Raw genomic sequence first — 19112 nt, forward strand, 5'->3', positions numbered from 1 at the left:
TTATTATTATTATTTTTTTTTTTTTGAGACGGAGTTTCGCTCTTGTTACCCAGGCTGGAGTGCAATGGCGCGATCTCGGCTCACTGCAACCTCCACCTCCTGGGTTCAGGCAATTCTCCTGCCTCAGCCTCCTGAGTAGCTGGGATTACAGGCACACACCACCATGCCCAGCTAATTTTTTGTATTTTTAGTAGAGACGGGGTTTCACCATGCTGACCAGGATGGTCTCGATCTCTTGACCTTGTGATCCACCCGCCTCGGCCTCCCAAAGTGCTGGGATTACAGGCTTGAGCCACCGCGCCCGGCATTAATTATTATTTTTTTTAACTGTTACCCAGGCTGGAATTCTGGAATTCAGTGGCACAATCCGGGCTCATTGCAACCTCCGCCTCCTGGGTTCAAGTGATTCTCCTGCCTCAGCTTCTGGAGTAGCTGGGATTACAGGCACCCACAACCACACCCAGCTAATTTTTGTATTTTTAGTGGAGATGGGGTTTCACTATGTTAGCCAGGATGGTCTCGAACTCCTGACCTCAAGTGATCTGCTAGCCTTAGCTTCCCAAAGTGCTGGGATTACAGGCATGAGCCACCGTGCCCGGTCCTTTTTGCTTTTTCTTTTCTTTCTTTCTTTCTTTTTTTTTTTTTTTTTTAAGAGATGGGGTCTCACTATGTTGCCCAGGCTGGCGTGCAGTGGCTATTCACAGTTGCAATCCCACTACTGATCAGCACGGGAGTTTTGACCTGCTCCATTTCCTACCTGGGCCGGTTCACCCCTCCTTAGGCAACCCGGTGGTCCCCCGCTCCCAGGAGGTCACCATATTGGTGCTGAACTTAGTGCAGACACCCGGTCGGCATAGCGCACTACAGCCCATAACTCCTGGGCTCAAGCAATATTCCCGCCTCAGCCTCCTGAGTAGCTGGGACTACAGGCACGCGCCACCGCGCCTGGCCCTTTTTTCTTTTTTTGGAGACATAGTCTCTCTCTGTCACTCAGGCTGGATTGCAGTGGTGCCATCTTGGCTCACTGCAACCTCCGCCTCCCAAGTTCAAGCAATTCTCCTGCCTCAGCCTACCAAGTAGCTGGGATTACAGGCACATGCCAGTACCCCCGGCTAAATTTCATATTTTTAGTAGAGATGGGGCTTTGCGATGTTGGCCAGGCTGGTCTCGAAACCGTGAGCTCAGGCAATCTGCCTGCCTCAGCCTCCCAAAGCGCTGGGATTACAGGTGTGAGCCCCATGCCCGGCCTGTATGCATATATTTTTAACTGTCATATGATATATCTTGTTTTGCAATTTCTTTCTTTCTTTTTTTTTTTTGGAGACAGGGTCTTGCTGTGGTGCCCAAGCTGGAGTGCACTGTTGTAATTATGGCTCACTGCAGCCTCGACCTCCCTGGGCTCAGTCATTCTCCCACCTCAATCTCCCGAGTAGCTGGGACCACAGGCACATGCCACCATGTGTGGCTAATTTTGTTGTCATTGTTTGGTAGACATGGAGTTTCCGCCATATTGCCCAGGCTGCTCTCAAATGCCTGGGCCCAAGCAATCCTGCCTTGGCCTCCCGAAGTGCTGGGATTGCAGGTGTGAGCCACCGCGCCCGGCGACTTTTCAGTTGTTTTATAGTAATTCATTAGACAGCACAGTTTATGTAACCAATAGCTTATTATTGTACTTCCAAATTTTATCCAATTATTTGATACAACAAAGAATGCTGTGGTAAATATTCTCATTGCTAAATATTTGCCATTAGATTATGCCACTATCTCTTTGGGATAAAATCCAAAAAGTGAGGTCGTTGAGTCAAAGACGTGAATAGGCAAACTGCCTTTCAGAAAAGCTGCCTTAACGGATAGTCCCACCTGCAATGCGTGAGTGCCTGAGTCTCCATCTCTCCCCAGTGCTCTGCTACAGTCTTAATGGAGAACTCTATCAGTTTGATTGACAAAAAAGGAAACAGTTTATGTTTCTTGGATTACCAGTGAGAGAGACCATTTAAAAATCTATTTATTGGCTATGTTGTCCTTTGTGTGCTTTCAATTAATTTGTTGGGATTGTTTATATAGTTAATGTCTTAAGGCTGGTAACTTGCCCGTCATTTATGAGATATTTTTCTCTAGTTTCTTGCTTGCCTTTTAATTTAGCCGAAAGAATCTTTTGGTGAACATGTTCTTAAAAATTGTTTCCAGCTGGACGCGGTGGCTCACACCTGTAATCCCAGCACTTTGGGAGGCGGAGGCAGGCAGGTCACAAGGTCAAGAGATCGAGACCAGCCTGACCAACATGGTGAAACCCCGTCTTAAAAAAACAAACAAACAAACAAAAAGCCGGTCTCTACAAAAAATAAATAAATAAATAAATTAGCCAGGCATGCTGGTGCACGCCTGTAGTCCCAGATACTCCTACAGGCTGAAGTGGGAGGATGGCTTGAGCCCAGGAGGTCAAGGTTGCAGGGAGCCATGATCATGCCTTTGCATGCCAGCCTGGAAGACAGAGACCTCATCTAAAAAGAAAACGAAAAACCGCTGGGCGCGGTGGCTCACGCCTGTAATCCCAGCACTTTGGGAAGCCGAGGTGGGCAGATCATGAGGTCAGGAGTTGGAGAACAGCCTGGCCAACATAACGAAACCCCGTCTCAACTAAAAATACAAAATTTAGCCGGGCATGCTGGTGCACACCTCTTGTTCCAGCTACTACTTGGGAGGCTGAGGTAGGCAAATCACTTGAACCCGGGAGGTGGAAGTTGTGGTGAGCCGAGATCGCGTCACTGTACTTCAGCCTGAGCAACACAGACGCCATCTCAAATAAAATAAAATAAAATAAAATAAAAAACACGCCAAGGCCACTCCCTTGGTCTGGACATAGATCTGCATAATCTACCCACTCCGGCATTCTGCTGCCTCATTTCCTCCTTTCCAAACTCCTGTTATCCTCATTCCTGCAGGGAGTGTTTTCCAGTCCTCCATGGCTGCCAGGCAGGGCTGGGTGTCCCCTGCCCTCACCCAACTTCCACTTTCTCCCGTGCTGCATTTGCAGAATTGCAGTGATCAACTGTTCACGTTTCCTTCTATCCATCCTAGGGTGTGAGTTCCCTGAGAGCAGAGGCACAGCCTGGTCCTGGCACGGTGCCTTGCACACAGTACGCATCCGATACATGTGGTTGACTTGAACTTCATGTGGGTAGAGGATGCGTAGGTGGTGGTAGTGGGGAAGCCTCACTGTGGTCCCAACAGTCTGGAGCTACTTTGCGTATGTATCTGGCCTCTGGGATGCAAATCTGGGAAGATCAGTGTTTGCATGGAGAGCAGGAAGTAAGAGCAGAACCCGAGGATGAGGAGGATGAGGGCAGAGACCGGAGAGGACTGGGTATTTATCTAGCCAAGGGCTCTTGTGGTCCAGCCCGGGCCGAAACTGAGACTAGGGTACTCTCGGTTTCTCCAGGTGGGTGCTTCTTGAATTTTTTCTACCAGAGAAACGTAGTTGAAGGAGGACAAAGGGCGGTTTCACACAGCGCTGATCACAGACTTGGGGGCCGATCAGCGTCCGGAGCACCAAGAGGCAGCGTGGGGGCTGGATTCACGAGGTAAGGTGTTGAGCAGGCGGGATGGGGAGGTGGAGCTGGGGCGCAGGCACCAACCCTTGAGCGACGCATTTCCCTTTCTTCTCTGGGTGTGTGCGGTGGGGTCTCCCTAAAAGCCCCACCCCCACGGGTGAGTGAGGAGGGCCCCATCTTTCCAGTCCCCGGGGAGCCCCAGCGTCCGCGAGGACAGGGAGGCCTCTAGCGGCCGGCGTGGGGAGCAGGCGAAGGCCGGCGGGAAGGGCGGGAGGGCATTTCCTGCCCAGGCCGGGGACCGCGCGGTTTTGCAAAGGAAGTGCCGCCGGGACGCGGGGCGGGGCGGAAAGCGGGGCGAGGTGAGGCCAATGGCGGCTCAGAGGCCGCAAGGGGCGGGGTGGGCCGAGCCCCGGCGCCTGCCCCACCCAGGCCCCGCGGCAGACCCCGCGGCAGACCCCCGCACCAGAGCCAAGTTCTGCCGCGGCGGCCTCCACCCCGAGCCCCGCCCCTTCCGCTCTGGGGCAGAGGCCACGCCTCCCCGCCGCATTCCAGAGCTGCCCCTACCCTAGGCCTTCGTTCTGCTTTGCAGCTAGCAGTATCCCGTCGACCGTGTCCAGGCATTTTAATTAGTCCTGCCAAGATGGCACATCTCCACAGCCTGGAGGCTCAGATTTTGCGCTGTGACGCTACCCATTCCCACCTGAAGCGTCCGGAGACCCGGGCAGCTCCTTCCTCCACCACCAGCCCCTCCAGGTGTGCTGAAGAGGGGCATCGCAGCAGCCGCAGGTGCGAAGCACACATCACTTGCCAAGCCCCCCGCAATAACCACAGAAGCAGGATGGGGGTCTGGCTTTCTCTTTAGTTCTCATCACACTAGGGCGCTCAGCCACAGAGAAGGCACTTAAATGGGAAAGCCACCTGACGCAGACCAACCGTATTGGCCCCCCAACTCTACGGGAGGGAGGCACCACGAAACCACCACTTGACATCCCCCTTGGCACTGGTATGTGGGTCCCCTTAACCTTTAGACCTCGGGGAGAGCCCAAGGCCTCGACCTCCGGAATCGCCTTGTTAGGAGGGGCTTCAGAAACGGAGCTGGAAGGCAGGATATCCCCGCAGCGGCCCCCAGCCAGCAGGGGATCAGGCAGGGGGCTGTAGAGGATGGGTTGGCACAGGGGAGGGGGACAGCTTGGCCGGGCTTCCTGGAGATCCCCAAACCCCACAAAAGATCCCACCTCCTACAGATCCCCCAAAGGCACCAGTGAAGTTGGGTGGGTGAGGAGGCACTGATGAGCTGGCATAGAGACCCCACACACACACTTAGCTGGTGGGCCTAGCATATGCTGGGCACAGAAGGTGCTCAAGAAATGTTTTTTTGAATGAATGAACGGAGCAAAGGGGTGTGAGAGGCAGAGGACAGGGCCTGGAGCTCCTTGGCCCAGCTTGTTCCATTCAGAAAATAGCAGTTTAAAAAACGTAAAAATCCTTTCCCTCCCTCCCCCCAACTTCTGGGCCCAGGAAAGGGGCAAGGGAGGGGTGTCTCTACCCTGACCCTTCCCTCTCTCCCTCCCCTAAAATTCTATATACACATATACATATTTATATGGCACCACAAGAGGGTCTTGCCTCCCACACTCAGGAGCTGGGGGAGCCAAGCCCCAGGGCTGGTTAAGGCTGAGTCTGAGGTGGTAGCTTGGGTGATTCGGGGAGCAGCCCTCAGCTGTCAGCCCTGGAGAAGCTGCCCTCTGGGTCCTGAAGGACAGACTCCCGCTTCCTTTCCCAGTGCTAACAGACCTCTCCTCCCTCCCAAGCAAAGGCAGAGGTTGGTGGGGGCCCTCTCCCAAGGGAGGAGGTGGGGCAGGGGGAGGCACTGGTTCTCCCCTCCCAGCCTAGAGCTGTGCTCCTGGGAAAGCTGGGTGGGGAAGAAGGAGCTCTATGCAAGGCACTTGATGTCCACCGTTCCCAGACTGGGGGCCCAAGGCAGTAACCCTGCCCCCAGGAAGCAGAACTGGAAGGGGCCAAGGGGCCCAATTTGGCAGCAGAGAAGCATGGCAGCATGGACAAAGGAGACAGAAAAAGGGAGCAGCAGGCAGGGCCCCCGAGGTCCCCTGAGAAGGGGGGAGGAGGTTCAAAGGCACTGACAGGGGGCCCCCGGCTCATGGTCCTCAGTGCAGCCTGCTGTCCCTATGCCACCTGGCGGGGCTAGTGGGGGAGACACCCACTTCCCCATGGCACTGAGTGTGGCGGCGGCCCATGGGTTTTCCTAACAAAGGCCTGGGCAGTCGTCCTGGTAGGAGGTGTGGGTGTCGTCGGTCAGGGGCAGGTCCTGGCCCCATCACCCTCACTAGCTCCCTGGCCGAGGCTGCCTGAGCACTGAGTATACGTCGTCCACGCGGCTGAGTTGCTCAAAGAAAGGAAGGAGGTCGTGGAGCTCTGTGTCACTCATGTTGTCAAACCACGATGCCACCGGTACCTGGGGAAGTGGGCGTAGGAAGGTGAGCGGAGGGCAGGTGGTCCTGGGTGCAGAATTTCCAGGCAAGCCCTATGTAGCCATGACTCACGCCATGCAGATTCTGAAAACCCCTCCCCCACAAATTCCAAACTTTTTTGACAGCAACCCCCAGGAAAACACATTTATAACATAACAATGCAAAAGCTTCAAGCCTCTTAACCCTAACTGTGCAAAGCACTCCATTACTTTCTTTTTTTTTGAGGCAAGGTCTCGCTCTGTTGCCCAGGCTGGAGCGCATTGGCGCAATCTTGGCTCACCGCAACCTCTGCCTCCAGGCTTAAGTGATACTCCCACCTCAGCCTTCTGCATAGCTGGGACTCCAGGCATGCACCACTGCGCCTGGCTAGTTTTTCTGTTTTTTTTGTAGAAACAAGGTTTTACCATGTTGCCGAGGCTGGTCTTGAACTGCTGGGCTCAGCTTACCCCGTCATCTCAGCTTTCCAAAGAGCTACGATTACAGGTATAAGCCACTACACCCCACCGGGTATTTTCTACTCTATTTCATTCTGTTAAAATTCCCGATCAGGACCCACTAAATTCATTCTGTGGGCCGTCAGTAGGTCACAACTGGCAGCTTGAAAGGCTGAAACTTTCCAAACTTCACTGCCCTGTGGAGGCCCCTGTGCCTGGCAGACACTCTGCTGTGCGTGACTGGAATGGACCTCGTGGCTACAGGGCAGGTAGACGAGGGAAGTGGGTGGCAGGCTCAGGCAACTGAATGCAGGAAGGACGGGGAGGGCACCTGCCCCCCGACACCAGCCAACTGGGGATCCAGGAGGCCAAGGTGGCCTGCTTCCCTTCCTGGGTCTCAGCTCCTGTCCCAGGCCAGCCCACACTCACGGCGTTGTCCGGATGGAAGACGTAGGAGGCGGGCGAGTTGTCCAGGATGAGTACCCGCCGCAGGTCTCTGCCCAGCCGGCTCAGGTCCTTCACGTAGTTCCCCCGGTGGAAGACACAGGACTCTCGAAACAGCCGGGCGCGGAAGGCCCCCCACTTGTCCAGCAGGTCAGCTACTGGGTCTGCATACTGGGAGCAAGAGGCAGGTCATCCTGGAGCCTGCAGGCTCATTGGGCTGCATGCCGGAGGCGGGTGGGAGGGCAGGGTTACCCCAGGACCTCTGTGGGGCTCACCTTGGCGAGGCTGGCAGTGAACAGCACACATTCGAAGAGCTCGCCCATTCGCTGCAGGAACTCATCCACGTGAGGCCGCTTCAGCACGTAGACCTGGGGGGCAAGCCAGTGAGGAGGCTGCGGGCCAGTGGGGCAGGGGAGGGGCAGCGGAGGGTTGGGAGGGCATGGGCTGGGGAGGCAGAGGCGCACAGGAAGGCGGCTGGGCCTGCAGGCTCCACTTGGCCAGCCACCCTGACCACTTCTGGGGAAACCACCCCCCCTCCCAGAAAACGATCAAAACTTCCACTCCACTGGCCAGTCCTACCTCATGAAGTCACTAATTCCCAGTCCCTTCCCCTGCCTCAGCCTCAGCCCAGTGCAGAAGTCAGGGGCAGCCCCCTCACCCCAAGGCTGCAGTGCACCGGTCCCCGAGCCAAGTAATGGAGAACAGGCTGGACAGCACACAACCTATCCTGAATTACTTGAACTGGGTCCCGGGCAGGGTGGGGCGAGGGGGCACAGAACGGGGGGCCTAGAAGAGGAGCCCACGCTGCAGCCTGGAGTCAGCCCAAGCCCCTGTGGTTCTGTGTGCCTTTGAGGCAAGCCTCACACCCTCTCTGGGCCTTTGACATTCCACGTCTATGCAATTCCCATCCAAGGCGCTCCGGATTGGTGGGAATAGCCTGGGGTCTGGAAGGCAGAGGCCAAGCCCACCACTGCCTCCCCCTGGCCCTCACCTGGTGGACCACCCCATCAATCTCCACAGGGATGATGAAGTCGGCGTTGTTCACTGGCTGTAGGGGGAAAAGAGCTGCTGGAGTTGGAGGGGGTAGCCCCAGGGGGCGGGGCCCAGCATACACCTCCCTCCCAGGCCAGGGTGGGGGACCCCCGCCAAGACCCAGACTCAGGGCTGTTGAGCAGGGCCCACCTTGAAGGAGCTGTGCACCAGGGTCTCATCCAGGTCGATGACCACGCAGATCTTGTCTGAGTCCTGGGCCTTGGCCTCAGGGAGCAGGTACTGGACTGGGGTCTGCTGTGGGGAGGGTGGGGCTGGCTGGGGGGCCTCTCTCCAGGCCCCATCCTTCCTCCTGCCCTCTCTAGAGGAGCCCTGGAGCCCAGGGCAGATACCACCTGCTTCCCAGCTTTGCCCCTGCCAGCTCCGGCTTGGATAGGCCACCCGGCTGAGCCCTCTCTGAAAACCAAGGTAGAGAAAAGCTTCCACCTATGAGGGAGAATTCAGTTTCCCCATAGTGGGCAGAGCCTGGCAGGGGAGGCTGACACCCTCCCGCTCTGGACCTGTCAGGGTCCATAAGTGTGTCCTGAAAAGCTCAGTCAGGAACCCCTTCCCCTAAAGCCCTGAAGCCCCACCTGGCCCCCACACACCTTGGGGATGGCACCATTCTCCTCCACAAGCAGAGGCGACCCGCTGTGGGCAGGCAGGGCCTCCCCATCGTCCCGGCAGACGCAGCAGAACAGTGAGTGGAGGATGCCCCGGCTTCGGGGCTTCTGGGAAGCTGCTGACCTCTGGTCACCTGAAATAATGAGGCCCAAGTTGAGGGCTGGGTGCACACTGGCGTGCAGAATGCTGCATGTGTGCCCAGGCATGAACCCCTGAGCTGGGAGGATCTGGCCGTGGCCACTTCATTAAGGGAGACACACTAAGGCGGCTCCTGACTCTTCCTGAAATGCCCCTGCCAGGGGCCCCACAGTCTGCTCCAAGGCTCCTGCAGCTCCCCACAAGTAGGTCTAGCGGTATTAAGGCGCCCGCCCACATAGGGAGTGGCTGCCTGGAGAAGGGGATCCTGGGGTGCGCTTTCCCTGCCTCTCACAGTCTCCATGACTGCTGATGATCATGACCCCACCTTACCTGAGCACTCCGGCTCAGAAGAGTCAGGGCCTGGGGCTTAGGACAGTTGTCCACCCCTGCCCCTCCCTCTATCCTCTCCACCCCTGTGGGACAAAGTCCTCACTGCGGCCGGACCCAGAGTCAGGGGTGCAGACCCGCGGTCTGGGTCCAGTGTCCAGCGGCCATCTGTTTGCCCCGCTCCGCCGACCTCCGACCTGGAGCCCGGCAACGGCTGCCTGATTGACAGACACCTCACCCACCCCACCCCACCCCCTCCAGCCCTCTGCAACTAGCTTTTCCACCTTGCCCCCTGCTCCGAGGCAGCCAGGCCCAGGTGGGGGTGGGCAGACCTGGGGGCAGCGCCCAGGTCCTGAGGTCCACACAGGGAAGAAGAGGGGCAGACCCCCACCCCGGTCCAGCCACCCGGAGGCGCAGCCTTCGCGGGGTGGTGCGTGCCCCCTAGGCACAAGACTCCCCGCGGGCGCCAGGCGACTGTTGGAAGTTCTGGCCGTCCTCTGTGCCTCCGAGGGGCTCGGCGCCACCACGCGTGACGCGAAGTTTGTGGGAACGTGGCTGTGTGTTGGCGGAAGATCCCTTCAAGCCTCCCCAGCCCGCTGTCACCTCGGCAACCCCTCCCAAGACCCTACCGGACCACAGCCTGGGGGGGGGGGGGGGGGCGGAGTCTCAGCGGATGGCCCATGGGCGCCCTCCTCAGCCCCCCAATCTCCCAGCCCCATTGGCGCCAATGGGGGGGGACGCCCATGCACCATGCAATGCCAGCCAGGGAGCCCCCAAAGGAGTTTCTCTACTCTTGCCTCAGTTTCCTCACCTCTAGCGGACGGGAGCGCCCCAAAGGCGCCAGGCCCCGCCCCGCGTCTCTGAGCCTCCTTTGAGTTCAAACTCTCTCCCCGCTCCCTCACGGGCTGGGAGCTTCGGGCGGCTCCCCCGGGGAAGATCCCGGCCCCTCCTCTCCTCCCACGGCGCCCCAGCCTCGGCCCCCTCCCCGCAGTCCCAGTACCTTTTCCCCGCAATGGGCCCCGAGCCTCCTCCTTGCTGATCTGAGTAATGACGGCCGAGCTGTCCATGGGGCCGGGCGCGCTCCGCTCCGGCCGGACTCTGGCCCGGGCGCCCGGCCTCCCCCCCGGCTGGGGCCGGAATCGGGGCGCGGGGGGGAGGGGAGGGGTGGGAGGGAGGGATCCCCGCGAGCTTCGGAGGGGAGGGGAGCCAGGTTCTAGGGGGGAGGGGGAGGGAGGGGGCGCGGAGGAAACTTTGTTACAACATGGAGTTTCCTCCCCGCGAGGCGGATGCAAACATGGAACCCGGGCGCCGTTTCAAGGCTCCCCCTTAAAAGGGCAATGGCTTCGGTGTGACCTGGTCTCGGCCGCGGCTTTCACCACTTCAGGGACCGGCGTGGCTAGGCGGACTGGGAGGCGGGCCGGGCCGGGTTCCTGCCGCGCTCCAGGGGGCGTCGCCTCCCTTCCTGCCGCCCGCCGGCGGGGCTGAGCCTCTGCGGCTGCGTGGCAGGCCCGGTACCCGGCCCACCGTTCCAAGCTGCCGAGCGCCCCGGGCCAAGGCCCGCCTGCCCGGAGCGCCCACGCTGGGGAGTGCCCGAGTGCTCCGCGGCTCCACCTCTGCGCTTTCTGAGGACCTGAACTAGACGCTTCTTGGTTTCCTCGTTGAGGACTTGGGGATAGCGCTACCTCATCTGTGAAATGGGTCTTCTCTCTTGTCTGGTGGTCGCGGGGGTCACCTCGCAAGGACCTCGTGAGCCAGCGAAGGCTCTGCAGGCTCCAAGTATCTGCGCAAACCTCAGAAACACGCTCTTGAATGGGACGGTCGCTGATCCCCCCCGCAGCCCCAGGGCGAGGTGCCCCCGGTCTGCATGGCGTGAAATTCCAACTCCCGGCCCTGGGAAGCGGCCTGCCGACCTCTCCCCGCACGTCCACCCGCAGGTCCCGGGCCACCGCGCGTTCCCGCCTGAAGTTTAGTACGCGCTGTTCCCTTCGCGTAGCCAAATCCCACAGACCTTGAGGAAATGCCACCTTCTCCAGGGCCATTCCCAGACCCCCGCCCCTGCCCGCGCTCGCCGACCGCCCTGTGACTACTGGGGGTGCGGTGGGGGTCACGGGACTCGCTGCCGGTCCCTGGAGCCCAGCACGACGCCGCACGCAGCGGGCCCAAAGTCCGAACGTGGGGACCTCAAACCAGAGACTCTCATGGCCCGCCCCACCCGGCCTCTGGCGCAGTGCTGGCACTTGGGAACGGAGGTCCCCGTCTTCACGCGGGAAGCCCCTTCGTGGTGCGCGCCGTGGGTCTGCGGGCCGGTCTTTTCCCCGGTTTATGACGTCCTTTTCACTCGTCGTAACTATTTTGTGTTCACCATTTAAAAATTAAGAATAACGCCAAGCCCGATAAACACGCCTCGGCACTTCCTCCCCTCCCGCTCGCCCCTGGGGCCTCTTTGGCGGGGCGGGGCGGGCGCGTCCTGTCCCGTCCGGCCGCCGGGTGCAACGCGGCGCACGTCCGCCAGGGCCTGCAGAGGGGGAGCCGGGGAGGGGAGGCCCCGCGCGGGGGCCGGGAGGGGAAGGGAGGGGGGCGGTGCCTGCCTGAAGGCGCGGCGGCTTCGTGCCCCGAGGCTAGGAGCGGGCGCGGGAGGGGACTGATCCTCCCAGGCTGGACCCATCGGCCCTCCTCCGGCTCCTGGGGAGCCCACGGGGCGGCCACCATTGCGTTTCATCACCGTGATCGCCACGCAACGCTGGCGCTGTCCCAGCAGCCTGTTCTGGCTGCGTCTTTTAATCTCATTTCCACCTTAGAACGGCCTTCTTCTTATCCCATTTCATAGATGGGGAAACTGAGCTTGAAGAAAGGAAGCGACGTGCCCTTGCTCTACAAGCGAGGGGAAAGGCGGGATTCCAGCCTGGGAGCAGGACAGCGGTCTCCCCCGCGGTCCGGCCCCCTGGGTGGGGCTTCAGTCTTATCTCCGGATGCTGGGCCCTCTTGACCCCAAAAGGAAGCGTGTGGTGAGGGACTGAGTGGAGTCGTAGCCTCGCCCTTGGCCTGGGCTGGGTGACGCGCCTTCCTCTCCCTCCTTTTCTCCCTCTGTGAAGGGGACTGGAACCTGGCCGGCTTAATCTCCACCCACCATTCCTAGACGGGCCGTCCTGAGCTCACCGGATTCCTCAAGGATCCCCCCACCTCCTCCACTCCCACCTATAGCCACTCCAAGCCTTGGCCCTTGCAGGTCTTTTCCCAGGGAGACCTAACCCCTCCTCCCAGGCTCCCTAGGCGGCCAAGGCAGCTGCGCCTTTTGCTTGGAGCCCTGAACTTCTCTTCCCGCGCCTCGGGGCGGGTAGTTAGTTACGGAGTGAGTCGGGAAACCAGTAGGATTGCGTGGCCAGGGGCGGCGGGTGGGGGGACTTCGGGTATCCTCATTGGGATTGTCTACACCCGGCTGCTGTACCCCTCTATCTCTACAGGTGGGGGTCGCTGTATGCACTCTATTTTTGTCTGTTTTACCGATTCGCACCCCAGGCAAAATAAAATCTTGGGGGCCGCAAGTCAAACGGGGAGGGGCAGGAACGGGATTCAGCAGGGTCCTGTCTGGCACCTGTGGATTAGGAAGCGTCTCTTCCAACCCAGCCCCTCAGCTTCCCCATCTGCCAAATGGGGCTGGTAAAAGCCCAACCCAGGGGGATGGGGAGGGCGTGTAAAGTCGGGGTGCGCTCAGCAAGCTCCTGGGGAGTGGCAAGTGCGATCACGCCCTCCCTGAGGGGCCTAAAGGGAGCTTCCAGAAGAGCAACTCTGCACCCCTCTTCCTGGAGGGTAGATCTGACCTTGGGCTGGGAGGATTAGAGCTACTATGGGAATGGGGGCAGCCCTAAGCAGACTCCTTCCAGTCTCCAAATGACTGACCTTGGTGCTACCTCATTAACAGCCCTTTGCCCAGGCCCTGGGTAGCCCCTCAGCCAGCCCTCCGCGCCTTCTTGATCAACGTGCTCATTCTTCTGCGGTCCCCCCAGTCCTGCCCCGCAAAATCTAAGACGTCCCCAGAAGGCTTCATGTATTGGCAGATGTGCGCACACGGGCACCCACGCTCCTGACCCTGTTCCTGCTGGACAGTCCTGCCGGCACTTTCCCCCACCCCCGAACCGTGTTCAGCAAAATTCAGTCCCCTTCCCTGGCCGGCCTCACCGGCAGCGCGCTTCACCGCATTCTGCCACGGCGACTTGTTTGCACAGCTGTCTCCCGCCACTGGAGTGTGGGGTCCTTGAGAGCTGGCACCTTTAATTCGGGACTTTGCCTCCCTCCCCCACTTGTAACACAGGGCCTGGCAAAGGACTGGCACTCAATGCCAAGTGAATTCATGAGAGGAGTGTGTAGAGGGTACAACTGAGGCATTTCCAGGAGGCTGAAAGATCTGGGAGATGCCTGTCTCCGCTGCACGCCCCCCATTCATCTTCAGCTGGCACCCATCTCCAGTGCCAACCCCAGAGAAGGAGGCAGGCGACCCTCTTGCCCAGGTACCCTCTGCAGCACTGGCTCAGGTCGCGCCAGACGGGTCCCATCCCTTCTCGCCTTGAGGGACCCACTCGCATCGTTGCCCTTTTAAGAAAGAGGAAATTCTTCTCATAAACAAGCGTCCGCACCGGAACGCGGAGCCAAGCCGCCTACTCTGCTGGGTCCCTGGGAAATCGGGGGTTCCTCCAGGTGCAGCACCCGGCCCAAGTAGTTCAACTCTGGGGAAAGGCCCGCCGGCCCCTCCTCGTGCCACACTCCGCGGATCTGGGGCTGGGGTACCAGGGTCCCAAGGAGGTTGGAGGAGGGACTTGGGGGAGCCTAGAAACAGCCTAGGGAGTGTCTATAAAGTGCAGCCCTTGAATGGGGCGAAGGGATGCCCAGCCGCTCCCTAAGGCAGAGGGGGCTCCCTGCCCACACAGCTTCCCCCCACCCACTCTCCTCCGAGGCTTCTGGGGCCCCTGGGCTGGAGCCCCGAGTGCCCGCCTCCACCCGTCGTTTCGCTTGGCGGGGAGGGGTGAGGCCAAGGAGGGAGGGCCTGCGTCGGTATGGTCTCTACCTCTAGGAGGAGCAGTCAGCTGAGAGGGAGCGGTAACCGCGCAGCGTGGGAGTCGCGGCCGCCGGGTCCCCTGAGGAAACGGCAAAAAACTTGGGCCTCAGAGGCACGGACTCTTGAGTTCCTTATGACCTGGTGCCTGACGGAGAAAGTAGCGCACCTCCGTTTTACTGTCTGGAAAAATGGGTTACAGGCGGAACAGAAAGGCTGCGGCGAATAGGTGCGGACCAGACCCAGGCCTAGGGGTCTTCTGAATGCTTTGGAGACTTGGTGCCTTCCAGATTCCCGTCCCCTGCTCCTTTGGATGAGAGGCGTACTAGTATTTATTTAACTTTCATCATGCCAGGTGTGGTGGCTCGTGCCTGTAATTCCCAGCACTTTGGGAGGCGTAGGTAGGCGGATCACTGGAATCCAGCAGTTCGAGACCAGCCTGGCCGGCATGGCAAAACCCGTCTCTACTAAAAATACAAAAATTAGCTGGGCCTGGTGGCGCACGTCACTCCCGGGGCTGAGTCACGAGAATTGTTTGAACCCAGGAGTCGGAGGTTGCAATGAGCCGAGATCGCGCCATTGCGCTCCAGCCTGGGTCCACAGAGCGAGACCCTTTCCCTGTCTCAAATAAATAAATAAATAAATAAAATACTTAACATTCATCAGACTCTATTTCAAGCTCCGGTTTGGAAACTGTGTCCCGCCCAAGCCTCCAAGTCCCCCAGTCCCCATCCCACCTGCCCTTTGGCTATCAGATCAATGAATAAATACCTCTTGAATTTTTTTTGTTTTTTGGCTCCAAGTGCCAGGGCCTATGTTTAAAGTGCTTAACCTCCATGGCAAGGGTGGCAGTGTCTCCGTTTTACAGATGAGGACACAGACCCAGAGGGTAATCACATGGCTATGCTAGGAAACAGCAGGTCCCTGAGGCTCCCCAGGTTGACCGGCCTCAGGAAGTGTCCCACTGCATCCTGCTGCCTGCATTCGCCCCCTCCACATCCAACAGGCCAGTCTTGCCATCCATGCCACTCCCAGCCAGGTTCCAGGTGTGGACCTAGCCAGAGGTCTCCCCTCTCTGGTCCTCTTCAAGAAGCCCATACAGGAAGTGGCGGTGGGAGCTGTGGGCCAGAAAGGTGGTTCCATGGGCAAGGCAACAGGTCCAGACCTGGGGGAGGGGTGACCATGAGTTGGGGAGAGGCCAACACCTCTGGGGAAGCCCGTGTGTCCCCCCAGATCCTCCCCATTGGTTGCTTCCTGTCTTTGCCTCACCCATGCCCAAGGCACCCCCCAGCCCTACTGTACCAGGTAGGTGGTAAGGCCCAGGTAGGCTGTGGCTAGCAGGGCCGCAAGGCCGAAGTAGGCAGGGTGTGGCAGGCTGGGCAGGTAGCTGATCACGAAGTAGAGGTTGATGGCACAGACTAGCGCCATGATGGAGGCGGTGACGGCTTTGCTCAGCCTGGGGGACACAAGAGAGGCTCGGGACTGGCTGGCGGCAGCTGGACCACCTGCATCTACTCCTCTTCATCTCCCAGTGCCCACACTGGGGTGGGAGTGGATAAACAAAGGCCACTTCTCTGGGCTGCGGGACCTGGAGCAGACAGACCCCCCTGCCCACCTCCTGCCTCCTGGTCCTCCAGGCTGCACACTGGCAGGATTTGGCAAAAGCTGACTCGGAGGCCAGAGTGAAGAGCTCAGGCTCTAGAAACAGCTCTCTGCCCTGGATTCCAGTCTTCGCTCCCCCACTTGCTAGCTGGGTGACCCTGGGCAAGTTCCTAAGCCTCTCTGGGCCTCTGCAGCTTCATTGGGATAATGGGGAGAATTGGAGCTCGTACCTCTGGGTGGCTGTGAGGATGAAATGTGGTGATGCAAGTCCAGCCCTGGGGATAGGGGTACTCACCAGCCATTGGCAAACTCCTGCATGAGGGCGGGCATGCTGGTGAACGTGAGGATGGGCAGCACGGCGAAAGGGAGCTGGGAAGAGCAGCAGGAGCCGAAGCTGAGGGATCCTGCCTCAGAATATGGCAAGGGTGGGGGCAACATGGGCGTTGCTTGTCACCTTCTGCCTGGCTGTGAGCTCGACTGTCCTAATCACACTGAGCCTGCTTCCCTGTCTCCTGCCTTCTAAGGTCATGGGCTCCAAAGCAGGAGAAAGTGTTTGGGGCTCTGGCACCAAGCTGCTTTGGTTTGAATCCCAGCTCTGCCACTAGTAACTTAACTTTTCCCATCTGTAAAATGGGATAATGAGCCTGGGCAACATACATAGTGAGCTCTTGTCCCTACTTAAAAAAAAAAAAAATCATCCCTCGCGCAGTGACTCATGCCTGTAATCCCTGCACTTTGGGAGGCCGAGGCAAGTGATCCACCGAGGCCGAAGCTGAGTAATCCCTGAGGTCAGGAGTTCCAGACCAGCCTGGCCAACATGAGGAAACTCCATCGCTACTAAAAATACAAAAAAATTGACCGGGCGTGGTGGCTCATGCCTGTAATCTCAGCACTTTGGGAGGCCGAGGTGGGTGGATCATCTGAGGTCAGGGGTTCGAGACCAGCCTGACCAACATGATGAAAGCCCGTCTCTACTAAAAATACAAAAATTAGCCGGGCATTGTGGCAGGCGCCTGTAATCCCAGCTACTCGGGAGGCTGAGGCAGAAGAATCACTTGATCCCAGGAGGCAGAAGTTGGAGTAAGCTGAAATCGTGCCACTGTGGCCTGGGTGACAGTGTGAAACTCTGTCTCAAAAAAAAAAAAAATTTAGCTGGGTGTGGTGGTGGGTGCTTGTAATCCCAACTACTTAGGAGAGTAAGGCTTGAACCTGGGAGGCGGAGGTTGTAGTGAGCCAAGATCTTGCCACTGCACTCCAGCCTGGGCAACAAGAGTGAAATTCCATCTCAAAAAAAAAAAAAAAAAAAATTAGCTAGATGTGATGGTGTGCACCTATAGTCCCAGCTACTCAAGAGCCGGAGGTGGGAGGATGGCTAGAGCCTGGGAGGGCAGGCTGCAGAGAGCCATGATGGAACCACTGCACTCCAGCCTGGGTGACAGAGGGAGACTGTCTCTGGGAAAAAAAAAAAGAAAGAAAGTCCTACCTTCCTGCCCCCAGGGTGGCTTTGGGAATTGTGGGAGCCTTATAGGCAAGGTGTGCCTGGGACAGGGCCTGGCAGGCCCAGGTGGGGCTCAGCATGGGGGTTGCTGGAGGTCCTGTTTAGCTCTATGGTGGGCAGGGCTGGGGAAGCACTCGCATCTCACCAGCAGGCTCTGCAGCACGTTGAGCAGATCATTGAGGCCCGACAAGTCCCTCAGGTCCCGAAAGACAGCTACAAGCACGGTGGGCAGGATGGCACAGGAGCGGGTGAGGAGGACACGGGCGAAGCGTGACCACCGCAGCTTCAGGAAGCCCTGGGGTGGGGGTGATTGCCTTGGTGGGGAGTAGACAGGACTGGGATTCAGAGGCGAGATCCCCTGTAGTCCCTCCACGCCTCATGCCCGGGGCACGCTCTGCTTTTCCACTGCAGAATTGTGGGCAGCTCTGTCCCTAGGTGGCAAGATGGGATGGATGGGAACAAATGGGGGGCTCTCATCCCATAGCTGGTTGCTGAAGACCACATCTCTACAAATAATTTTAACAATTAGCCTGGTGCGGTGGCATGAGCCTGTGGTCCCAACGACTCAGGAGGCTGAGGTTGAGGCTGCAACGAGCCGTCGTCGTGCCACTGCACTCCAGCCTGAGCAACAGAGCAAAATTCTGCCAAAAAAAAAAAAAAAAAAGAAGAAGAGAAAAGGGAAAAAAAGAAAAATGAAAAGAAAAGAAGGAAAGAAAGAAAAGGATCCACAAGGCCCAGAGTCCTAGCCCCCAGTTGTGCGCTCATTGGACCCCTTGCCCTCCCGGGCCCGCCCCCTGCCCCACCTCCATCACGAACTGTCCCGCGTAGGTGCCGGTCATGGTGGAGCTCTGCCCGGCCGCCAGAAGACCTACGGCCCAGATGCAGAGGGCCGCGGGGCCAAACAGGCAGCCCAGGATCACGCCCTGCAGGGACGGAGTGTGGTCGGACCGGTGGCCCCGCCCCCCGGTGGGCGGGGCGAGGCTCATCTCCAGGTCACGCCCTCCTCGCCCACCCTTGCTCACCCCCTGGTAAATGTCCACGGCCACGGTGGCGTTGTTCATGGGGAAGATCTTGGCGTAGTCGTGGAGGCTGCTGTTGGCACAGATGTTGAACTGCGGGTACCCGGGCAGTAGGAGGAAGATGTGAGTAGCACCCTCAGTCTTGGGAAACCGGACAACTAGCCTTGACCAGGGTTCCAAAACTGGTGGCCCTAGGCTGAATCTGGCCAGACATATTTTGTTTGGCTAGTAAAATAAGTCGGGTTTTGTTTTGCTTTGCTTTTATGTTTTATAGCAACAAGGGTCTGGTCATGTTGCCCAGGCTGGTCTTGAACTCCCAGGCTCAAGCCAGCCACCTGCCTCGGCCTCCCAAAGTGCTGGGATTACAGGCGTGAGCCACCACGCCCAGCCGGGTTTTTTTTTTTAATGTGGATTTGTTGCCCATGAGAACCCAGTTTCCAGCTTCTTTTAGGTTTGTGAGAGCTGGCATCAATCCACACAGACAGCTGGCTGGCATGCCTGGCTTCCCCTCCTTACACTACCCACTTCCCTTAGCTCTGCATCCCTGCCTGGTCTTGAAGACAAGGGTTGGCAATCCTGATTTTGACCTCTCTCCTTGTGCCAAGGAACAGAGTGAGACCCAGGGAGGAGACTGTGACCTCCCAAGGAAATAGAGCAAGGCAGTGGCAGTGCCCAGGTCCTTGGAGGCCTGGCCACCCCTCCTCCCACAGGGCTCAGCATTCAGGAAGCCCCAACCCTGGCTGCCGTTAGTTGTTAGAGCCTCATGACTAAGATCCACTCAGAAGGGGAGACAGATACAGAGACACAGGTCCCAGGTCCCAGAGAGTCAGGGAAGAGCTGGCTAGTTCCTTTTCCAGTGTTAGCAACAAATGTCACCTCTTCCAAGAAGCCTTTCCTGACCACTTAGGCT

The 19112-nt window shown here is 58.6% G+C and overlaps 2 protein-coding genes across 12 annotated transcripts in view; both read right to left on the reverse strand.

Moving 5' to 3' along the window:
• Positions 1-4390: 4390 nt before the first annotated feature.
• On the reverse strand, positions 4391-10455 carry CTDSP1 (CTD small phosphatase 1). Of its 4 annotated transcripts, none has more exons than XM_032278241.1 (7): positions 10037-10447; positions 8556-8704; positions 8101-8205; positions 7910-7966; positions 7194-7286; positions 6904-7089; positions 4391-6024 (listed from the first exon to the last, which is right to left on the reverse strand). In XM_032278241.1, the coding sequence occupies exons 1-7, from the start codon at positions 10101-10103 to the stop codon at positions 5896-5898; spliced, it is 786 nt and encodes a 261-aa protein (XP_032134132.1). In that variant the 5' UTR covers positions 10104-10447; the 3' UTR covers positions 4391-5895. The 4 variants fall into 4 exon arrangements, with proteins under 4 accessions (XP_032134132.1, XP_032134133.1, XP_032134134.1 ...); XM_032278242.1 differs by having other exon boundaries at positions 8101-8202; positions 10037-10445; XM_032278243.1 differs by lacking the exon at positions 7910-7966 and having other exon boundaries at positions 10037-10455.
• Positions 10456-14735: 4280 nt separating this feature from the next.
• Positions 14736-19112, reverse strand: part of SLC11A1 (solute carrier family 11 member 1) — an 11562-nt gene continuing 7185 nt past the window's right edge. For 2 of the 8 annotated variants that reach the window (XM_032278231.1, XM_032278230.1), the window contains 6 exons: positions 18206-18295; positions 17987-18106; positions 17329-17478; positions 15981-16054; positions 15386-15539; positions 14736-15248 (listed from right to left, as the gene is read on the reverse strand). In XM_032278231.1, the coding sequence (XP_032134122.1) occupies positions 15138-15248; positions 15386-15539; positions 15981-16054; positions 17329-17478; positions 17987-18106; positions 18206-18295 (699 nt within the window). In that variant the 3' untranslated portion in view covers positions 14736-15137. Of the gene's footprint in view, positions 15249-15385; positions 15540-15980; positions 16090-17328; positions 17498-17986; positions 18107-18205; positions 18428-19112 lie in introns of those variants that run through there. The other 6 variants (XR_004269065.1, XM_032278229.1, XM_032278228.1 and 3 more) reach the window with 6 other exon arrangements.

This window comes from Sapajus apella, unplaced genomic scaffold (genome assembly GCF_009761245.1).
Source record: "Sapajus apella isolate SASKATOON/1434 unplaced genomic scaffold, GSC_monkey_1.0 scaffold10, whole genome shotgun sequence".
Classification (NCBI taxonomy): domain Eukaryota; kingdom Metazoa; phylum Chordata; class Mammalia; order Primates; family Cebidae; genus Sapajus; species Sapajus apella.

What these genes read in the sequence shown, in the direction of transcription:
- CTDSP1 (XM_032278241.1), bottom strand. Translation starts at nt 10,103, where the DNA reads ATGGACAGCTCGGCCGTCATTACTCAGATCAGCAAGGAGGAGGCTCGG. An exon ending in GGGCCCATTGCGGGGAAAAG is followed by an intron (nt 8,705 to 10,036) that starts GTACTGGGACTG and finishes TCATTATTTCAG; the next exon opens with GTGACCAGAGGTCAGCAGCT. An exon ending in AGAATGGTGCCATCCCCAAG is followed by an intron (nt 8,206 to 8,555) that starts GTGTGTGGGGGC and finishes CCCTCCCCACAG; the next exon opens with CAGACCCCAGTCCAGTACCT.